This window comes from Octopus bimaculoides, chromosome 7 (assembly GCF_001194135.2).
Source record: "Octopus bimaculoides isolate UCB-OBI-ISO-001 chromosome 7, ASM119413v2, whole genome shotgun sequence".
Taxonomy (NCBI): domain Eukaryota; kingdom Metazoa; phylum Mollusca; class Cephalopoda; order Octopoda; family Octopodidae; genus Octopus; species Octopus bimaculoides.
Genome location: NC_068987.1, coordinates 48,924,219 through 48,942,651, shown reverse-complemented (window position 1 = coordinate 48,942,651; position 18,433 = coordinate 48,924,219). Strand labels below are relative to the sequence as shown.

The window sequence follows — 18,433 nt, the reverse complement described above, 5'->3', positions numbered from 1 at the left end:
AACTAAGTTCCGGGGATATAAACACACCAACACTCGTTTGTCAAGTGGTCATGGGAGATAATCAGACACACACACACACACACACACACATATATATATATGACAGGATTCTTTCAGTTTCTGTCTACCAAATCCAATTACAAGGCTATTGTAGAAGACACTTGCCCAAGGTATCAAGTAGTGGGACTGAACTCGGAACCATGTGGTTGGGAAGCAAGCTTCTTCCACATAGCCATGCCTATATATATTTATACACATATGGTCAATGGGCTTCTTCCAGTTTCTGTATACCAAATCTACTCAAGTTTTGGTCAACCCAAAGCTATAGTAGAAGACACTTGCCCAAAGTGCCACACACTGAAATTGAAACTAAGACCACATCGTTGGGAAGTAGACTTCTTAACCTCACAGGACCCTGTTCCTAGATATGTAGTTAATTTCTTCTTGAGTGTTTGCGGTAGTTAATTGGCTAAGTAAGTGTATTTCTAGTTAATTAGCTTAAGATTTCTCCTACGTGTTTGGTGAAGTGGAATTAAGTTTAGCATATTTTTGTGTTAGGTCTTTCTCTTTTAGTTTTTAGTTCCACTATACAGAAACTTAAATATTTCTAAGACTTTAAAATTCAGATAACTTGTCTGTGCTTTGTTGCTACCTAAAAGTTTAGAATGTTTCAAAACAAACCCTTATGTCAAACAGAATTTACCTACAGTGATTGTGTTGGTGTAGGCATGACTATGTGGTCGAGAGGTTAGTTTTCCAACCATGTAGCTTTGAGTTTAGTCTCACTGCATGCCATCTTGGGCAAGTATTTTCTACTATCACCTTGTGAGCGGATCGGGTAGATGGAAACTGAAAGAAGCTCGTCACACACACACACACACACACACACACACACACACACACACACACACACACACACACGGATGCTGAGGCCATCATCATCATCATCAACATTAACATCTGTTTTCCTTGCTGGCATGGGTTGGATGACATGACAGGAACTGACTACCCAGGGGCTGCACCAGGTTCCATAGTCTGTTTTGACTTGGTATCTACAGCTGGATGCCCTTCCTACTGCCAACCACTTTACAAAATGTACTGGGTGTTTTTTAAGTGGCACCTTGGTTTTGGGACCTCAATTCTGTTGAGGGCGGGTCTTGAATACAGCAGTGCACCACATAACTCGGTATTCTGTCATCTCTTTCATAAGGCTCAGCAGTTTGAGATCAGCCTTCAATACTTCATTCTATGTCTTTTTGGGTTTCGTTCTTCCATGACTTCTTTATGCAGCTGTCCTCATTCATCCTCAATAAAACCAGCGCAGTATTCTCTTTTACACATTGCATCTAATTCCTCTTACACCCAGCCTCTCTCTCAATACACTAATACTCTGTTGCACATGCACACTGACATCACACATCCAACTTCATTCCTCTGCAGCCTCCACATTCAGGTATTTGATATATTTATATTTGTCTATATTGTTCAAATACATTCCACTGGCCATTGAATTATTTCTCTTAGATTATTTTTAACCCTTTAGCATTTAAACCGGTCATATCCAGCCAAAATATCCTACTTGTTTTATGTTTAAATTGGCCAGATTTGACCTATCACACCAGCATTACAATATCATTCTAAAAATTAAGTTACCTCTTCAAAATCTCAAAGCTACAAAATAATGCATAATTCATTCAAAGCAATGTGAATAAGTAAGCGTTACTTTTGACAGAATAATGTGATTGCTAAATGGTTAAATTATGCACATTACTTAGGGTATGTGTTCTACTTTATTTGTATATGCAACTGGAGTTAAGATAGGACAATTGTTGTGCTGATGATGACTATTGAGCCAGAAACACATGTCTATAACTGTCCTCTTATCTCCAGATAGGAAGCCTGTCCTCTTCCTTAATGGCATATCATATCTGGAGAATACATGAGTCTTAAGATTACCTCCCCTTCTCAAATGGAACTTGTTCTTGATTGCCATTTGGTAATTATGATATTTCTACAAGAGGCACAGATAATTTTAATAAAATCAAAAATTTATGTTGCATGGTATATATATATAGTGAGAATTTACAAAAAAAAACCAAAAGATGAAGACTGGTGTGTAAACAGCAAACAGATGTATTAGTTTAACACTCAGGAAGTGAGGAAGTCTTTTACGTTTCAAACCTATGCTCTTCGACAGAAAGAAACACAGAAATAAACAGGAAGAGAAAATAGAAAAGTTTTAGTGGCTAGCGATCTATCATGGCAAATGCTGGACAGAGGGGTCACACAGGAGAGCTAGGTAGAAGGGGAGATAATAAAGTAGTGGTGATCCCAAAATGAAGGTGCATGTGTATGTGAGAGCGAGTATTTGCGTGTGGGAGAGGGCTGGTGACCTCAATGTGTGCGTGTGTGGAAGTTGGTGTAGGTGCTGGGAAGTGGTCAGTACTAATGTGTGCGGAGTGATGTGATGGTGTTGGGGTGTGGGAGAAGCAAGGGATGGGATGTATAGGGATGGTAGGGGTGGGGTAATGAGGCAGAGGGTGAAAAGGAGAAAGCGGGTAGGAGTGAAGAGAAGAAGTAGATGTCAGAGCAAGAGAGGCGAGGTGGGTGGGAGGAAGTAGGTGTGAGTGGAGGAGGGTTAGATGAATAGGGGAAGAGAGTTGAGCCCATGTGGCACAAAGGAGCGAAGACAGGAGTCCGGATGGCCCCTGTGCAAGGAAAATCTGAACACAAACAGGTGTTGTAAAGAGTGACCGGTAGAGCGGAAATGGCATGAGACCGGGGTGTCATTGCCAAGTCTGATGTCTCGAAAGTGTTCCACAAACCGGTCAGTCAAGCGGCGTCCCATTTGACTAATGTATAGAGGACAGAGAGAGCAGTAGATGCAGTATTCATCGCCGTGTGAAAGCACCCACCATACTCTGTAAAGTGGTTGGCATTACAAAGGGCATCCTTCTGTAGAAATCATGCCAAATTAGACTGGAGTCTGGTACAGCTCCCCAGCTTGCTAGCTCTGGTTAAACCATCCAACCCATGCCAGCATGGACAACGGACATTAAATGATGATGATGATATATTTCTAGTAATGAAGAATTTTAGGAGGTTAAAGTCAAGAACTTTTCAGAGGTTTTGCAAGCTCTTCTAAATCCATTGCAATGCTGGAAACCTTTCTCTATCATCAGTAGGTAATACTTGTGCATGTTTGTGTCTCCCTGTCTTGACATCATTTGAGAATTCTTATGATTGTCACCATCATACAAACAGGGTTGTTCATTTCCTGACCTTCCATGAAAACCTGTCCTCCTTGGGGAATTACTACTTTACTCGGAAACAAAGTGAGGGCTGACAACTGAAAGAAAGACGACTGGTCATAGAAACATATGTCTCAGTGAATTTCCATCCAACTTATGCAAGCTTGGAAAAATAGATCAAATTTATGTGGTCTCGCATTATAGTGCTGGACACTCCAAATTAGTAGAAAAGCAAGAACAATTTAGAATAAGTTGCTTGGCCTTTTGATGGAAATTTTGCTCTCTTGAACAGATTGGAAGGCAATATAAGGCCACTAACTGTGGACACAACTAAACATGGCTGATTGTAAACAAATTAGCCAGGTTTGTTCAAACTGGGTTCTGTGCCAAGAGAGGGCCTTGCAAATATACTCAAGCAGAGTAAACTATGATGAATTCTTAGTATATCACTGTGGCTAAGGGTGGAGCCTCGAGTCCTTAATGCTTTTTGACTGGGACTGGCGTACTACATGAAACATAAAACATCAATCTTCAGCTTTTGTTGAATAGAGGACCCTGCAGCTAAATGGTGCTTGTTAACTAGCTCATACATTAACCCTTTTGTTAACATATTTCTGTTGAAATTCTCAGTGGTTAGAACATCAGGCTCACAATCCTGAGGTAGTGAGTTTGATTCCCGGACTGGGCTGTGTTGTGTTCTTGAGCAAGACACTTTATTTCACATTGCTCCAGTTCACTCAATTGTAGAAATGAGTTGCCACATCACTGGTGCCAAGCTGTATTGGCTTTTGCCTTTCCCTTGGAGAACATTAGTGGCATGGAGAGGGGATGATGGTATGCATAAGTGACTGCTGGTCTTCCATAAAGAAACAACATTGCCCGGACTTGTGCCTTGGAGGGGACCTTTCCAGGTGCAATCCCATGGCTATTCATGACTGAAGGGGGTCTTTATCCTTTTACTCTGTTTTTATTTCAATTATTCTTGAAATACTGAAGAATTTAGTAAAATAACTTTGTCATTATTAAGCTGGTATTTGGAACTTAAATGAACATGAAAGGTTGATGGAAGATTTTTATTTCACTTTAAAACAGGATGTTTGTGTCATAGAAGCAGAGGTGGTCTTAGATGGGTTAGTATAAAAAGGGGTCAAATGACAGAAAATTCTACTTCAGAATCTTTGTCTTAGTTGTTTTATCTAACTGGGACTCTCTCCCTCTGTTTAAATTGGGTGTTGTTGGGTTAGTAATATGGTGTGAATTGTCCATAGTTGTGGTTGAAAGCTTGTGTCATCATAGTTTTAAATCAGACATGGTGTTATTAGGACTTGGAAAATATTATCTTGGCATTTAAAGTTTTTGTTACCATATTTCTGATCTCCTGAACCCAATTTAATGAGCTATGCTCCTCCCAAAATTCTTCTTTCTGTTGGAAAGCATAATTTATTACTAGTATTATAGAATTCAAATTTCACCAGGGTCATATTTTCCTTTCTGGTAGTGAGTGTGGACTAGTCAATAAAATAGACACATGTCAAGTATAAGGCCTGATTTAATTAATTGTATGATCATGCAGAATCATTAGCATATCAGACAAAATGCTAAGTGGCATTTCTTCTGGCTTTGTTCTGAGTTCAAATGCTGCCATGGTCAGCATTGCCTTTCATCCTTTCAGCGTTGATAAAATAAGTACCAGCTGAACATTGGGGTCAATGTAATAGACTTACCCCCTCCCCTGAAGTCGGCGGCCTTGTGCCAAAACTTGAAATCACTATTATTATTATTATTATTATTATTATTCAATAAACTAATGGAATTTATGTGGTTAGTCAAACTGACCAAAAGTAGGCTAGAGTATTTACCCATTTCTTCCTAGCATAGTTCAAGTTTAAACATCAATGAAATTAAAAGAGAAAAAAAGTAAACACTCTCAGGTTTGCATCATACTAAAACTAACCACTTCAGCTAGGTTGCTTTGCCAATCCTTTAGTTTCAGGCCACTTTACTTCTTCGTCTCATTAGAAAATATTCTAAACTTTGATATATAATCCTACCATTTCCTACTTCCAATTTTTTTTTAAATTTTTCTTTCTATCTTTGGATTCTTTTCTCTTATCAACAAAACATAAAGGAAACTGGTTAATGCTTGTGATATGATTACAATTTTTATTTCTATCACCACTTCCTAGTATTTTTGTCTGTTATTCTCTCATTCCCTTTTCCTTTTTTCTTTAACTCTTTCTATGCTTAAAATAAATATATATTAACTTACGTAATGCAAAGGAAAAGTTTAGTTGTCATCATCGTTGTCATTATCATAATCCATAATTACACTTCTCCTTGTCCTCTGCCTTCTCATCATTATCATTCTCACCCATTGGTGACTTCACCATCATTGTCGTCCTCTTCCCTCCACTCCCCTTCTTACCCATCCTCCTCTTCATCATCATCATCATGGATTTCATGTCCATTTTTCCACAAAGATGGACCAAATGAAAAACACTACACTTTGCCTTCCTCCATCTCTTGATTCTGCATGAATGCATCCCAGTCTACATATAGACTTAAATATGTTGTTTCCATTTGTATAAATAGAAATAGTTATTCATTGATATTAATATCATCACAGTTTTATCAAAAGATAGGGTGAAGAGAATGTCAGGATGTACATGTGTTTCCCAAATATGAATAAAATGTTATAGTCTCAGCTAGGGTTTGCTTGCTTCTATTCATCAGTGGCACTGTAAGTCTTCTACTATTCTGTATTGCTTTAAGTCTTCTGATACCAACCCACTTTAAATTGCTTTTTGTTCTCTGATACAAACTTTCTGTTTTTAAGTGATCTAACTTTAAAACACCCATCAAAGTTCCATGTTAATTTATGTTCTAAACATCAACTTAATAATGACAGTCAACATCATCATCATCAACATCATCATCATCAACATCATCATCAACATCATCATCATCAACATCATCATCATCATCATCATTAGCATCCGTTTTCCATGTTGGCATGGGTTAGGCTATTTGGTTGGAACTGGTATCTGAAAAGCTGCATCAGGCTCCAGTCTGTTTTTGCTTGGTTTCTATGGCTAGATGCCCTTCCTAATGCAAACCACTCCACAGAGTGTACCTTTTACATGTCACCAGCATTGGCCATGACTACGATTTCACTTAGCTTGACGTGTCTTCTTAAGCACAGCAAATCACCAAGTATCAGTTACTTGTCATTGCCTTCTTAGTAAATTTTTCATTATTCTCAAAATTCATTGAAACAAAGGCAGTGTATTTCAACAGAAACATGGCATTAAAAGGGTTAAAAAGAATGCATGATAAAGGCAAAAGTGGAATTAATTTTTAGTAGTGGTCATCATATCATCATTGGTAATGCACAACGGTAGGAAGGTAAGTTGGTAGGTTATGTGTTAAAGAGAGAATGAGCATACTTTTACTACTTTGAACAGTTGTATTTACATATGTATAATGAAGTAATTGAACTGAAAAACATGCATACTATGGTGTATGTTACAGTTTAAAGTTTTTCACTGAGTGAAATAGAAATAACATTTTAGTTAGTTACATGATAATTATCCATAGCTGTTATAGGCAAAACGAGTATACAAAAAGTGAGAACATCTATAATGAAAGTGAGTGACAGAGTTACCTGTAGTGTCTGAGGTCATTCTGTTTTGGAGTTCAGTATCCCAGCTTTTAATAATTTTTAGCAAGACTTCTAGAACCTTCAGCAAAACTACTGAGTGAGAAATTTACACAACTTTCTTTCAAGTATATCACCTAATTGGTTACATACCACCTGATACTGATTGGTTGAACCATGTTCACATAGACATTCATACCTTTTATGGTGATGCAGTTAATTTTCTTTTAGCTGGTCTTGCTATTTATAGAAATATAGTTAGGTCATGGTTATAAATAAGGTATCTATGCAAGATAGTTTGAAACTAGGTAGAATCCTTACAATAAATTTAAGAGGACCTTCAGTGTGAAATTTAAGGATAAATGGATTAAATTCTAATGAACCAAGAACTGAATACATTGGATTAGTTGTTTTGAAAAGAAAAGAGCTAATAAGAAGTGGGCAAAGAATTTTCTTTATTAATTAAAGAATGTGATACTTGATATGACCTGTTCATGAATTGAGGTGATGCAGTGTGGCAGATTTTAACGAGTTAGACTTAGTCCCTTTGAATGCAATCCACCTGGGATCACACCTGGTTCTATGATATAAAGTTCCTGCTTTAAAGTTATCTAAATTAAAATCTTTCAAAATTTCATGTTAAATCATGTTCCAGATACCAGTTTAACACTGGATATTTCGCTAAATTTTTCATTATTTTAAAAATCAATTGAAACAAAAGCCATGTATTTCAACAGAAATTTGTTAAGGTAACATTCTGGAAGTCTATTTGCTCTGCAAGCGATCCAATCTGAGACTGTGTGTTGATGCTAAAATGATTACAGCATGGAAAACATATTAGCCATTCAAAAACACACAAAGACTTTTATTTGGAATCAAAATTTTCCAGTGACCAGGTCACAGTTGGTGTGATGAAAATTTTGGCCCCAAATAGTAAATGTTTAAGTGAAACAGTCTTTGTGTGTTTTTGAATAGCTAATATATGTCTTCCATGCTGCAATAATTATGGTAATATGTACATTTACCACATCATATTTCGAGGAAGAAGGCTTGTACTCCCTTTTCATGACAGATTAAATATTCAGTGCTTGAGAATCAACTGGATATATAAAATATAAAAACAAAGACCTTTTACAGTTAAGGACCTATCTAATCTTACTCTTATGTACAGTGTATAAATAGTTTGTCCTACTCACACACATGCTTGTAGCCATTACAGTCAACAGAATGAAACCCAATAAAATGAAAGGCAAATTTAATTATAACTTGAGATAATGAGGTTGGCCAAATAATTATCTAGAATAAGGAGGTTAGTCCAGAATTAAATGTAAATGATATTAGATATTGTTATCACCATTTTCAGAGAGTAAAAAAAAAAAAAAACAATTATTTCTCTTTGTAACATTGAATCAAGATAGCACACCTCACTATGTCATACCTTTAGTAGAATATCTTATGCTGATAATATTAAGTTGTTTACAGATTATCTGTGAAACAAGTGAAACACTTACAGAGATAAAATAGCTTGTTTAAAAAAACAAAGAAAAAAGAGAGAATAGATTATAGGTATTAATTTGTTGAAGCAATGGGGGGTGTGATCAAACAGCAAGCAATTAGTATGTAGTTTGAGTTCTGTTTGATTGACCTGGTGATCTGTTTTCTTTCACAAATTGGTGTTTATAGTATCTGTATTAAAATCTTATCTATTAATCATATCTAACTCTAACCTCAATAATGAAGATAGCCACTGAAAAATCATTAGGATTTTTTTTTTTCAAATGTGGCTTTGTGGTTAAGAAGCTTGCTTCGCAACAACATGGTTTTAGGTTCAGTTCCATTGTGTGACACCTCCAACAAGTGTTTTCTGCAATAGCCATGGGCTGACCAAAGCCTTGTAAGTAAATTTGGGAGGCAGAAATTGAAAGAAGCCTGTCCTCTGTGTGTGTGTGTGTTACTGTCTCCTTGTCTTGACATTGCATGGGGGTTGTACAAACAGTGTCCTTCCTTTGTTTCCAATCTCAATGATAAACATGTCTGGCCATGGGGAAACAGGTGAGGGTTGGCAAAACGAATGGCCTCCAGCTATAGAAGTCTGCCTCAATAATTTCCATCCAACCCATCCAAGGGTTAAAACGATAATGATGATGTAGTAACAGATAGATAATGAGCATCAAACTGAAACTGTATAACACCATTACCATGAATTTTTTTCATTAGTTGAAGGTGCAACTAAAGGCATAAATGCTACAATATAACAATCCTTTCCTTTATAAATTTGATGTCTTGTTTCTATTAAAGATATCTATGAGAGATGGCAGTAAAATAATATACAAACATAAATGAAGAAGCAATTGAAGTTCCTTCTTAGTCTCTCATTTCTTCATTCATTTTTCCTCTCTATTGCCGGTCTCTTTTTCAACCTCTTTCTCGCTTCTCCTCCTCCTTCTGTCTCCCTTTTTCTTGTGGGTTCCCACAATAATTCAGTTTTATTCTTTTTGTCTGGAAGAATCCGTGATAAGAAGAAAATCGTCTTAAACAGCCCATGGTAAGTTTTTTGAAATTTTCAGCTCAGTTGCTGTTGTCTTACTGTGCAACAACTGGCTGCATGTTCAAATTACTATGTTCAGTCAAAATTAATACGTTTAATTAATATATTCTACTTATTCTAGTTATCGCTTCTTGGTGCATTCATTGCATCCATGTTGCATGAAATTTATCTTTGTTTTATTTGTTTATTTTTTTGCCAAATTTTTATTTTCATTTTACAGCAAGCAATTTTCTGTTTACTTATTAACCCTTTTCAGCATTTTGAACAGGAAAAAAATTCAACTCCCTTAAAAATAGGGCCTTTTTTGTTCAAACAGTTCCACAATTGTTGATTCATCTAGAAAGCTAATGTTCTATCATCATTTTGCCCTTTTATTACTTGTGAATTCATTACCCTGTTATCTAACACTAATAATTATTATTTAAGTTGCTAATGAGTTACCTTTGCTTACTTGTTAATGTTTCACTTAATTTTCTTAAGCTGTTCTTAAGCTGTTCTTTATAGATTAAATGAATCAGTTGAGTTAAGCAATTTTGTGCTGTGCTCCCTGTGTAATGTATGTGTATTGCTTGTTACTCTGCTTGCCTCAGTCTACTTGGCTAACAACAGGTTCAATTATCACTTCATTATTGAAAATTAATTATCAGTAAGCAGTCGGAAAGATATGAAATCAAAATCAATGGCATCTACAAAATACAAATTTCTCCTGGAAAATAAAGGAAACAAATTGTTCCATCCATTCTAGGAACAGGCATAACTGTGTGGTTAAAAAGCTTGTTTCCAACCACATGATTTCAAGTTCAGTCCTTCTGCGTAATACCTTGGAAAATGTTTTCTATTATAGTCCTGGATAAATCAAAGCTTTGTGAGTGGATTTGGCAGACAGAAACTGAAACAAACCCATCATATATGTGCCTCTGTGTGTGTTTGTGCATGCATGCTTCTGTCTCCTTGTCTTGACATGGTGCAATATTGTAAACGAACATCATCCTCATCATACAAATGATGTTGTTTATTTCCAGTTTTCCATGAAAACATATCTTGCCATGAGAAAATATCTTGTTGGAAACAAGTGAAGTTTGGTGACAGGAAGGGCATCTGGTCATAGAAACTGTTCTTTAACAAATTCCATCTGACCCATACAAGTATAGAAATGAGGACATTAAAGAAAAAATGATGATGAAAACAATGATGCTAAAAGACAAAAACAAATATATAATTTGTCGTTTCGTTGTTATTCATCTAACTCCAACTCAGGACATTCTGGAATAGCTGAACTTGCACCTTATTGGCTCAGCAATTCATGTTCTGTCACTGTTTTATTTTTGTGTATGTGACTAAAACACTTAATTTTTTTTTGATAGCCAACTCCTCTTAATTCCAAATAAATATCACATATGGTGGTATAACTTTCTAGGGTGTGTCTGGGTGACAGCAAGAGCACTATGAAATTGACCTGCAGTTTATTATTTTGGCAGTGCTGCAAATTTACCTGAAATGATCTGGTCTTCTATTATCTAGGGGTAGGATTGCCTCTCAGTCTGTTTAATAGCACAGAAATCAGCCTAGGGTGAGATGTGTGTGTGTGTGTGTGCACGCACAAAGATTCACAATAAGGCAAAGTTTATATCACAGTTGTGAAATGTTCTCCATGTGTGTGTGTTTTAATAAATAGATAAAACAATTGAGAAGAAAGAGATAAACAATACCAGTTAGAAACCTTACTTCATGCTGTCAACTTTGAACTGAAGTATTGTAACTACATGTTTATATGAATAATACAAAATAGGTTAAAGAATTAAGCTAAAAACTTTATAACAGCCATTAAATACTCTGGCTGTAAAAACATGCAATTTATTTGTCAAAACATTTACAACATACCAATGGAAATATTTCACAACATATCAATGGAAACATTTTAAAATAAATAAACTTACAAGTTTGTGAAATTCTAAAAGGAAAATAAATGTCAGAAATATATTTCAATTTCTTTTATGCAAATTTCATTTTTAATTTAATGCTGCTGCTGATGACTTGGGTAATATAATTTTAAATATACAGTTGTGTCATATATAACTATGAATAAATATCAAATCAAGGCAGCTGTTAATTAAATCAGGTGATAGTGGGTTAGTTTCAAGTTTTATAAAAATACAGCTCGAGATATGATACTAGATTATGACAAGTAGATATGTTACTAGATTATGACAAGCAACTACCCCAAACCTGCTATATCTCCTTTACCATCACAACCGTGTGAACTGAAGCATACAGAGCTAAGGGACCAGCCCAAAGTCATAAAAATGCCTGCAGCAACCATGAACTTTTAAACCAAAAGTGGATAGACCAACTAACACCAAGCTCTGTGTTATTGATTTCTCCAAGGAATCTTTGTGTGTGTGTGTTTGTGTGCATGTGTATAATGTAAAGGAATAAGGATTTGGAATCTGGGCAGGTACCTTTCGAGTACTCTGATATAATCCAGATGTGGCTAACCACATTGAATGATAGGGAACATTCAGAATTATTTAAGATAAACAATTAAACTCTAATCTATTTGATACTTCATTAGATTTTATACGGCATACTGGATATATAATCATGACATCATGATGGAAAATTATACATCTCCAAAATTTATTTATTAAAGTATTAATTTCATCTAATTCCAATCCGACATGTATTTCTGCTGGATAAGTGTCCTAGTGTCCTTTAATGTGGCAGTTATGTAAATTTAGTTTATTTAAATTAAATCAGTTGCAGTACATATTTGTCCACAGGGTGACATTCTTATGCAGCTTTGTTCAAGGTATTACATATAATGTGTGTGCATTTGTGTCCCCTTGTCTTGACATTGCGTGATAGTTGTAAGATGCTTCTGGCTGTCATACATGTTTGGCCACTGGTAACTATTAGCATGCTTGAAACAAGTGAGGGTTGGAAACAGGAAAGACATCCAGCTACAGAAAATCTGCCTCAGTAAACACCATCTGGCCCATGCAAGCATGGAAAAGTGGATGTTAAAATGATGGTAATGACAATAACGGTGATGATACATACATAGATGCATATATATATATATATATATATATATATATATATATATATATATATATATATATATATATATATATATTTATATATATATATATATATACACACACACACGCACACACGTAGATCTGTGCTGCATCCAAGAAGTAAGGTGGAGAGGAGGTTCCACTAGGTTCCTCACAGGCAAAGAATGCAGGTACAAGATTTTATGGGGACACTGGGAATACTTCTTGCAGAGAAATAGGTTGATAAGGTAATCGAGGTAGTCAGAGTATGTGACAGAGTACTTAAGATTAGATTAGTGCTTCACCATAGGTTAGCTACTGTCATCTCGGCCTATGCCCCTCAACCGGGGCTACCGGATGGGCAGAAAGACCAATTCTACGGCACCCTCTTGCAAACTACCTCATTGACGAATGACAGGGACCTTCTCTTTGTGGTTGGAGACTTCAATGGACATGTGAAACAACATACAGGGGGCTTCCATGGCATACATGGAGGCTGTGGCTTCGGTTCTCGCAATGAGGAGGGAACCAGACTGCTGGAGTTCTGTGATGCAAATGATCTTATGGTTTGCAATACCAACTTCAGGAAACCTGCCTGTCACCAAGTCACCTACTGTTCCAGCAGACACACTAGCCAAATCGACTACATCCTTGCCAGAAATAGGGAAAGGGGACTGCTTATAAATGCCAAAACCTTCCCAGGTGAAGAATGTACCCCTCAACACAGATTACTAGTTAGCGACTTCGGGATCAAGGCTAAATGGATGCCCAGAAGTAGATCAGCTTGGAGGAGAAGGGTCTGGAAGCTTAAAGATCCTGCAAATGGTCAGAGATTTAGAAATATCTTACTCGAAGCATTTGACAAAATAGAAGGGGATATAGCATCACACAACGTGGAAGACAATTGGAGGTTTCTACGAGATAACTTGCTGAGAGCCACCGACCAGATCTGTGGCTGGCGTAAAGTCCCCTCTCGATCCAAAGTAAAGTGGTGGTGGAACAATGTGGTTGACAGGGTTATTAGACAAAAGAAACAGGCTTGGAAGAACGGAGGTAGCAGGGAATTGTATCAGACTGCCAGAAGGGAAGCTAGGAGACAGGTTTACTTAGCCAGAGGGGAAACAGATAAGAAAAAAATTGCCAATGTTCTGTGCCATGAGGACCAAAAACTTGAAGTATTTCGTGTTGCAAGACAGTGTGTGAGAGAGAATCGTGATGTCGTAGGAGAGAAATGTGTCCACATGGATGATGGCTCACTTGCACTAAATAAGGCTGCAAAGTGAGAGGTTTGGAGACGCCACTATGAAAGGCTGCTTAATAGAGAGAGTGAATGGGAGGAAGAGATTCTGCCGCATGTCGGCAAAACAGAGGGACCAGCTATCCTAATTGACAGTACCTTGGTACATAAAGCGATCAAGAGTATGAAGACAGGGAAAGCCCCCGCCCCATCAGGAATCACTGCAGAGATGCTCAAAATATCTGGTAGTGTCAACTATAGCCTAGTCACCCATATAATTAACCAGGTGATACATGAAGGAGTCATACCCAATGACTGGTGTAGCAGCACCATAGTCAACTGCTATAAAGGTAAAAGTGTTGGGGTATTTACATAACTTAGTTGTTCAGCAATAGAGACCAACAGAATAAGTACCAAGCTTAAAAAAAAAAAAAGAAATTGTACTGGTGTTGATTCAGTTGACAAAAAATTCTAGACAGTGCCCTAGCATGGCTACAGTCTAATGACTGAAACAAGAAAAAGATAAATATATGTATATGTAATTGTTTTTATTTTTGTTTGTTTTTTTTTTCCCCATTTACTAAACCCACTTTGAAGGTTTTGGTTGGCCTGGTGCTACAGTAGAAGACACTGACCTCAAGATACCATGCAGTGGGACTGAACCCAGGGCCATGTAGTTGGGAAGTGGACTTCTTAACAATGCAGTTAGGCCTGTGCCTTGAATGAAAAAGAAAGGCCTCTGCAAGCAAGTGGATAAGACTGTAATTAGAAATAATCCCATGGCTACAACAACTTAATATGATTTATTGTGAAGCAAAACCTGTCTTTATTACTTTTATTATAAAAGCTATCCCTTGGCTTTTCTAGTAATTTATTACAGACAAGAAGACAAATATTTTCTCTGTTTATAGCAGAGATTTTAGTCTGGCTAACTGTCTGGCATTAGTGATGTATGGTTGGCTTAATCATGAAACTGTTTAATTAGCTGCAGGTGGGTCTTATCTCAAATGAGAAAATGATTGAATTAATAGATAAGATAAATGGAAAATAACCATTATATATTGGCTGACTTCTTAGCTTGACTTTTACATCAAAGTAGATGTTGACATTGTATTTGTACTCATTTATACTCCATTGCTGTGTCATTGTTATTAATTCTGGGGGAAATAATAATAGGTAAGTTTGGTGTTTCAATCATGGAAGTAGAGCTGATAGAAAAGCATTTATGATGTGGTTACTTTATTTTACTTCACAGAGCTTTCGATCTTATTTACTCTGGTTAATTCTGTGAGAACAGACAGCAACATGTTGTCAAAGGTCTCAAGGGGTTTCTTGGGGTCTCTTTCCACAAATTATAAGACTTTGTGCCTAGATGTTAAGTATCATGGAAGATACTCAACACCCAAGTACCAATCTCAACATCCTTGCTGTTCCCAATAGAACAGTTTTCTGAGTTTCTTGTAGCATGCGGGGCAAAATGCTTAGTGGCACTTCGTCTGTCTGCACATTCTGAGTTCAAATTCTGCCGAGGTCGACTTTGCCTTTCATCCTTTCAGGGTCAATAAATTAAGTACCAGTTGAGTACTTGGGTCAATGTAATTTATCCCCTCCCCAAATTTCAGGCCTTGTGCCTGAGGTCAGCTTTGCCTTTCATCCTTTCAGGCTTGATAAAATAAGCCCCAGTTGAACACTGAGTCAATGTAATCAACTTATCCTTTTGGCCTCAATGATTGGCTTTGTGCCAAAATTTGAAATCATCATCATCATCATCATCACTATTATTATTACTATTATTATTATTATTATAACAAAAGTTATATTACTAAATTCTTTGTTATTTTCAAAATTAACAAAGACAAAGACAATATTGTTTCACAGAAATATGGTAACAACGTTGATTAGTTTGTAAAGTCTAACAATAAAATGATATATTAAGTACAGTTATAAAATTAAATCAAATCCCTCTAAAATCCCACTCTTTCATCTTAAATAGGGAAAGGATATATAATGTCTTATGTGCTCTTAACAGATAGGATGGTCACAACTGGAATGCTTTTGATCATAGGTCTGCTTGATCAGGGTTGCCCTGGGGCTAAGCTACATAAATGTTTCAGTCAATGAGGGGACTCTAGTCAATTGACCTGCACTTGTAATAGTTAAATCTCTTTTATAATCTTCAGAAAAGGGCCTCATGCTTTAACCCTTTTAATACCAATCTGTCTGAAACTGTCTCTGGTTCTATTATACAAACTTCCTGTTTTAAATTAAACCCTTCTGTTAAAATTTCATGCTAATTTATATCCCAAATACCAGTTTAATAAGTTTCAAATTTTAGCAGAGGATCAGCAATGTTTTAAGGGGATGGGGAAGTCAAATTACATCAAATGCCAGTACTCACCTGGTACTTATCTTATCAACCCCAAGCAATTTACCCAGCATGCTAACAGTTCTGCCAGCTTCATGCCTTATACCAATATAGTTATGATAAAGTTATTTTACTAAATTCTTCATTATTCAAAAAATCAATTGAATCAAAGGCAGTGTTTCAAAAGAAATATGGTAATGAAAGGGTGAAGTGCTAAATCTTTTGATCAGTATGTCCCACCTTGTAATGGTCATATTTAGACATGTAAATTGAATGGGTTAGTTAGAATGTTACCCAGTGTGATCATGGCTGTTCAACAATAATTAGTATTTTAAGCATTTTTTAAATTAATCAACCAGACATATTTAGTTCAAACCTTTTTCTTCACATGAATGTAATCTTTTTTTTTTAATTATTTAATTGACTTATTATTTGGTTGAGTGAAATGTATCACTCTTTTAGATTAAAACAATGGATTTTTAAAATATATGAAAAGACTACTTTCCACTCATCTAGACTATATTATCATCATCATCATCGTCGTCGTTTAACGTCCGCTTTCCATGCTAGCATGGGTTGGACGATTTGACTGAGGACTGGTGGACCAGGAGGCGACACCAGGCTCCAATCTGATTTGGCAGAGTTTCTACAGCTGGATGCCCTTCCTAACGCCAACCACTCCGAAAGTGTAGTGGGTGCTTTTACGTGCCACCAGCACGAGGGCCAGTCAGGCGGGTACTGGCAACGGCCACGCTCGAAATGGTGTATTTTACATGCCACCTGCACAAGGGCCAGTCCAGGGGCACTGGCAACGATCTCACTCGGATGTCTTACTGGCAAAGGCCACGCTCGAAACTATATATTATCCAAAATACTGAAATGCTGTTATTCTCATTAGTGAATGATTTAGAAAACACCGTTAAACTAGATCTTTCCAGCAGTTATAAACAAGATTAAATGGAAGAAGAAAAAAATATTTGATTTATGCTTTTGAATTGTTGTGTAAAATAAAGCTACACTGAAAATCTGTATTTTTGTTCATGTTATTTTTAGAAGAGAATATTTCTTTATTAATACCAAATTTACTACAAAATGTTATTGCATTGCTAACAGTTTAAATGCTCTTTTTTTTTTTTTTACTGATGATTTTAAAGTTCATTTTGTTTTTCAATTTTATTTTTTTTCCTTTGATAATTTTCATTCTTTACTCTGAATTTTATTTTAAATGTTTTGGCATATTGTAATTTTTTTTTATCCTGCATTTAATATTGATTAAATCTTTATGTATTCCTGAAAACCATTATTAAGTGCTATCTATTTTCTTTAACCCCTTTGATACTGACCTACCTAAGATATCATTGGTTCTATTTTATAAATATCCTGTTTTAAAGTGATCAAAATCAAAACCTGTTAAAATTTCATGTTAATTTATATTCCAACACTACACCAAGGTGCCATGCAGTGGTACTGAACCCAGAACCATGTGGTTGGGAAGCAAACTTCTTGCCACAAAGTCATGCCTGTATTAAAGTCAGAAAACAAAATAGCTGAGGTATTTTCCTCTGGTTCTTTATATTCTGAGATCAATTTTGCCTTTCATCCCTCCAGAGTTGGTATAAAATAAAATACTAGTCAAATAATGGGGTAGATGGCATCGACTAATTAAATTGATGGCTTGGGGCTTAAATTAAAAGCAATTATTCATCAGCCTCAAAATTAGGAAAGTGAACTTGCAGAATCATTGGAGCATCAGAGAAAATGCTTTATGGTGTGGCTCTAACTTTTTATATTCTATGTTCAAATTCTACCGAGGTCAACTTTCCTTTTCCTCCCTCCGGGATTGCTAATATATGGTACTAGTCTAGTACAGGGGTCAATGGTATCAACTAATTAAATTGATAGTCTTGTGCTTAAATTTTACTTTTGGTAGGATTTGAACTCAGATCACAGAGAACTGGACCAAATAACTCAAGACCTTCCTTCCAACACTCTAATGACTCCACTAAATCGCCATTCTAGAATAATTTAATAGACTTTTTTATAACATGTTGAAGTGTTCCATAAAACATCAAATGAAGACTGAATTTCTGACATATTTAACTGAATGACTGCTTCTTAACTTTTGCAGGAGTTCTTCAACAGGTGTCTTAGACATCAACAAGTTGAATATAAATTCAACTGCGGCGGCACCACCAAGTCCAATACCATCCCCTATACCAAGACCTGTTTCACCTCTGCCACCAAAACCTGTTACACCACCACCACCACCACCACCTCCACCTGCGCCGCCTGCTTCTTCTGGTTCTGGACCATCA

General features: G+C 36.3%; 1 protein-coding gene across 1 annotated transcript in view; it reads left to right on the top strand.

Annotated features, from left to right (window-relative positions):
• Positions 1-18,433, top strand: part of LOC106868489 (PDZ and LIM domain protein 7) — a 73,640-nt gene that overhangs the window by 54,014 nt on the left and 1,193 nt on the right. The window contains exons 3-4 of the mRNA XM_052969419.1: positions 9,416-9,454; positions 18,247-18,428. Of these exons, the coding sequence (XP_052825379.1) occupies positions 9,416-9,454; positions 18,247-18,428 (221 nt within the window). The remainder of the gene's footprint in view (positions 1-9,415; positions 9,455-18,246; positions 18,429-18,433) is intronic.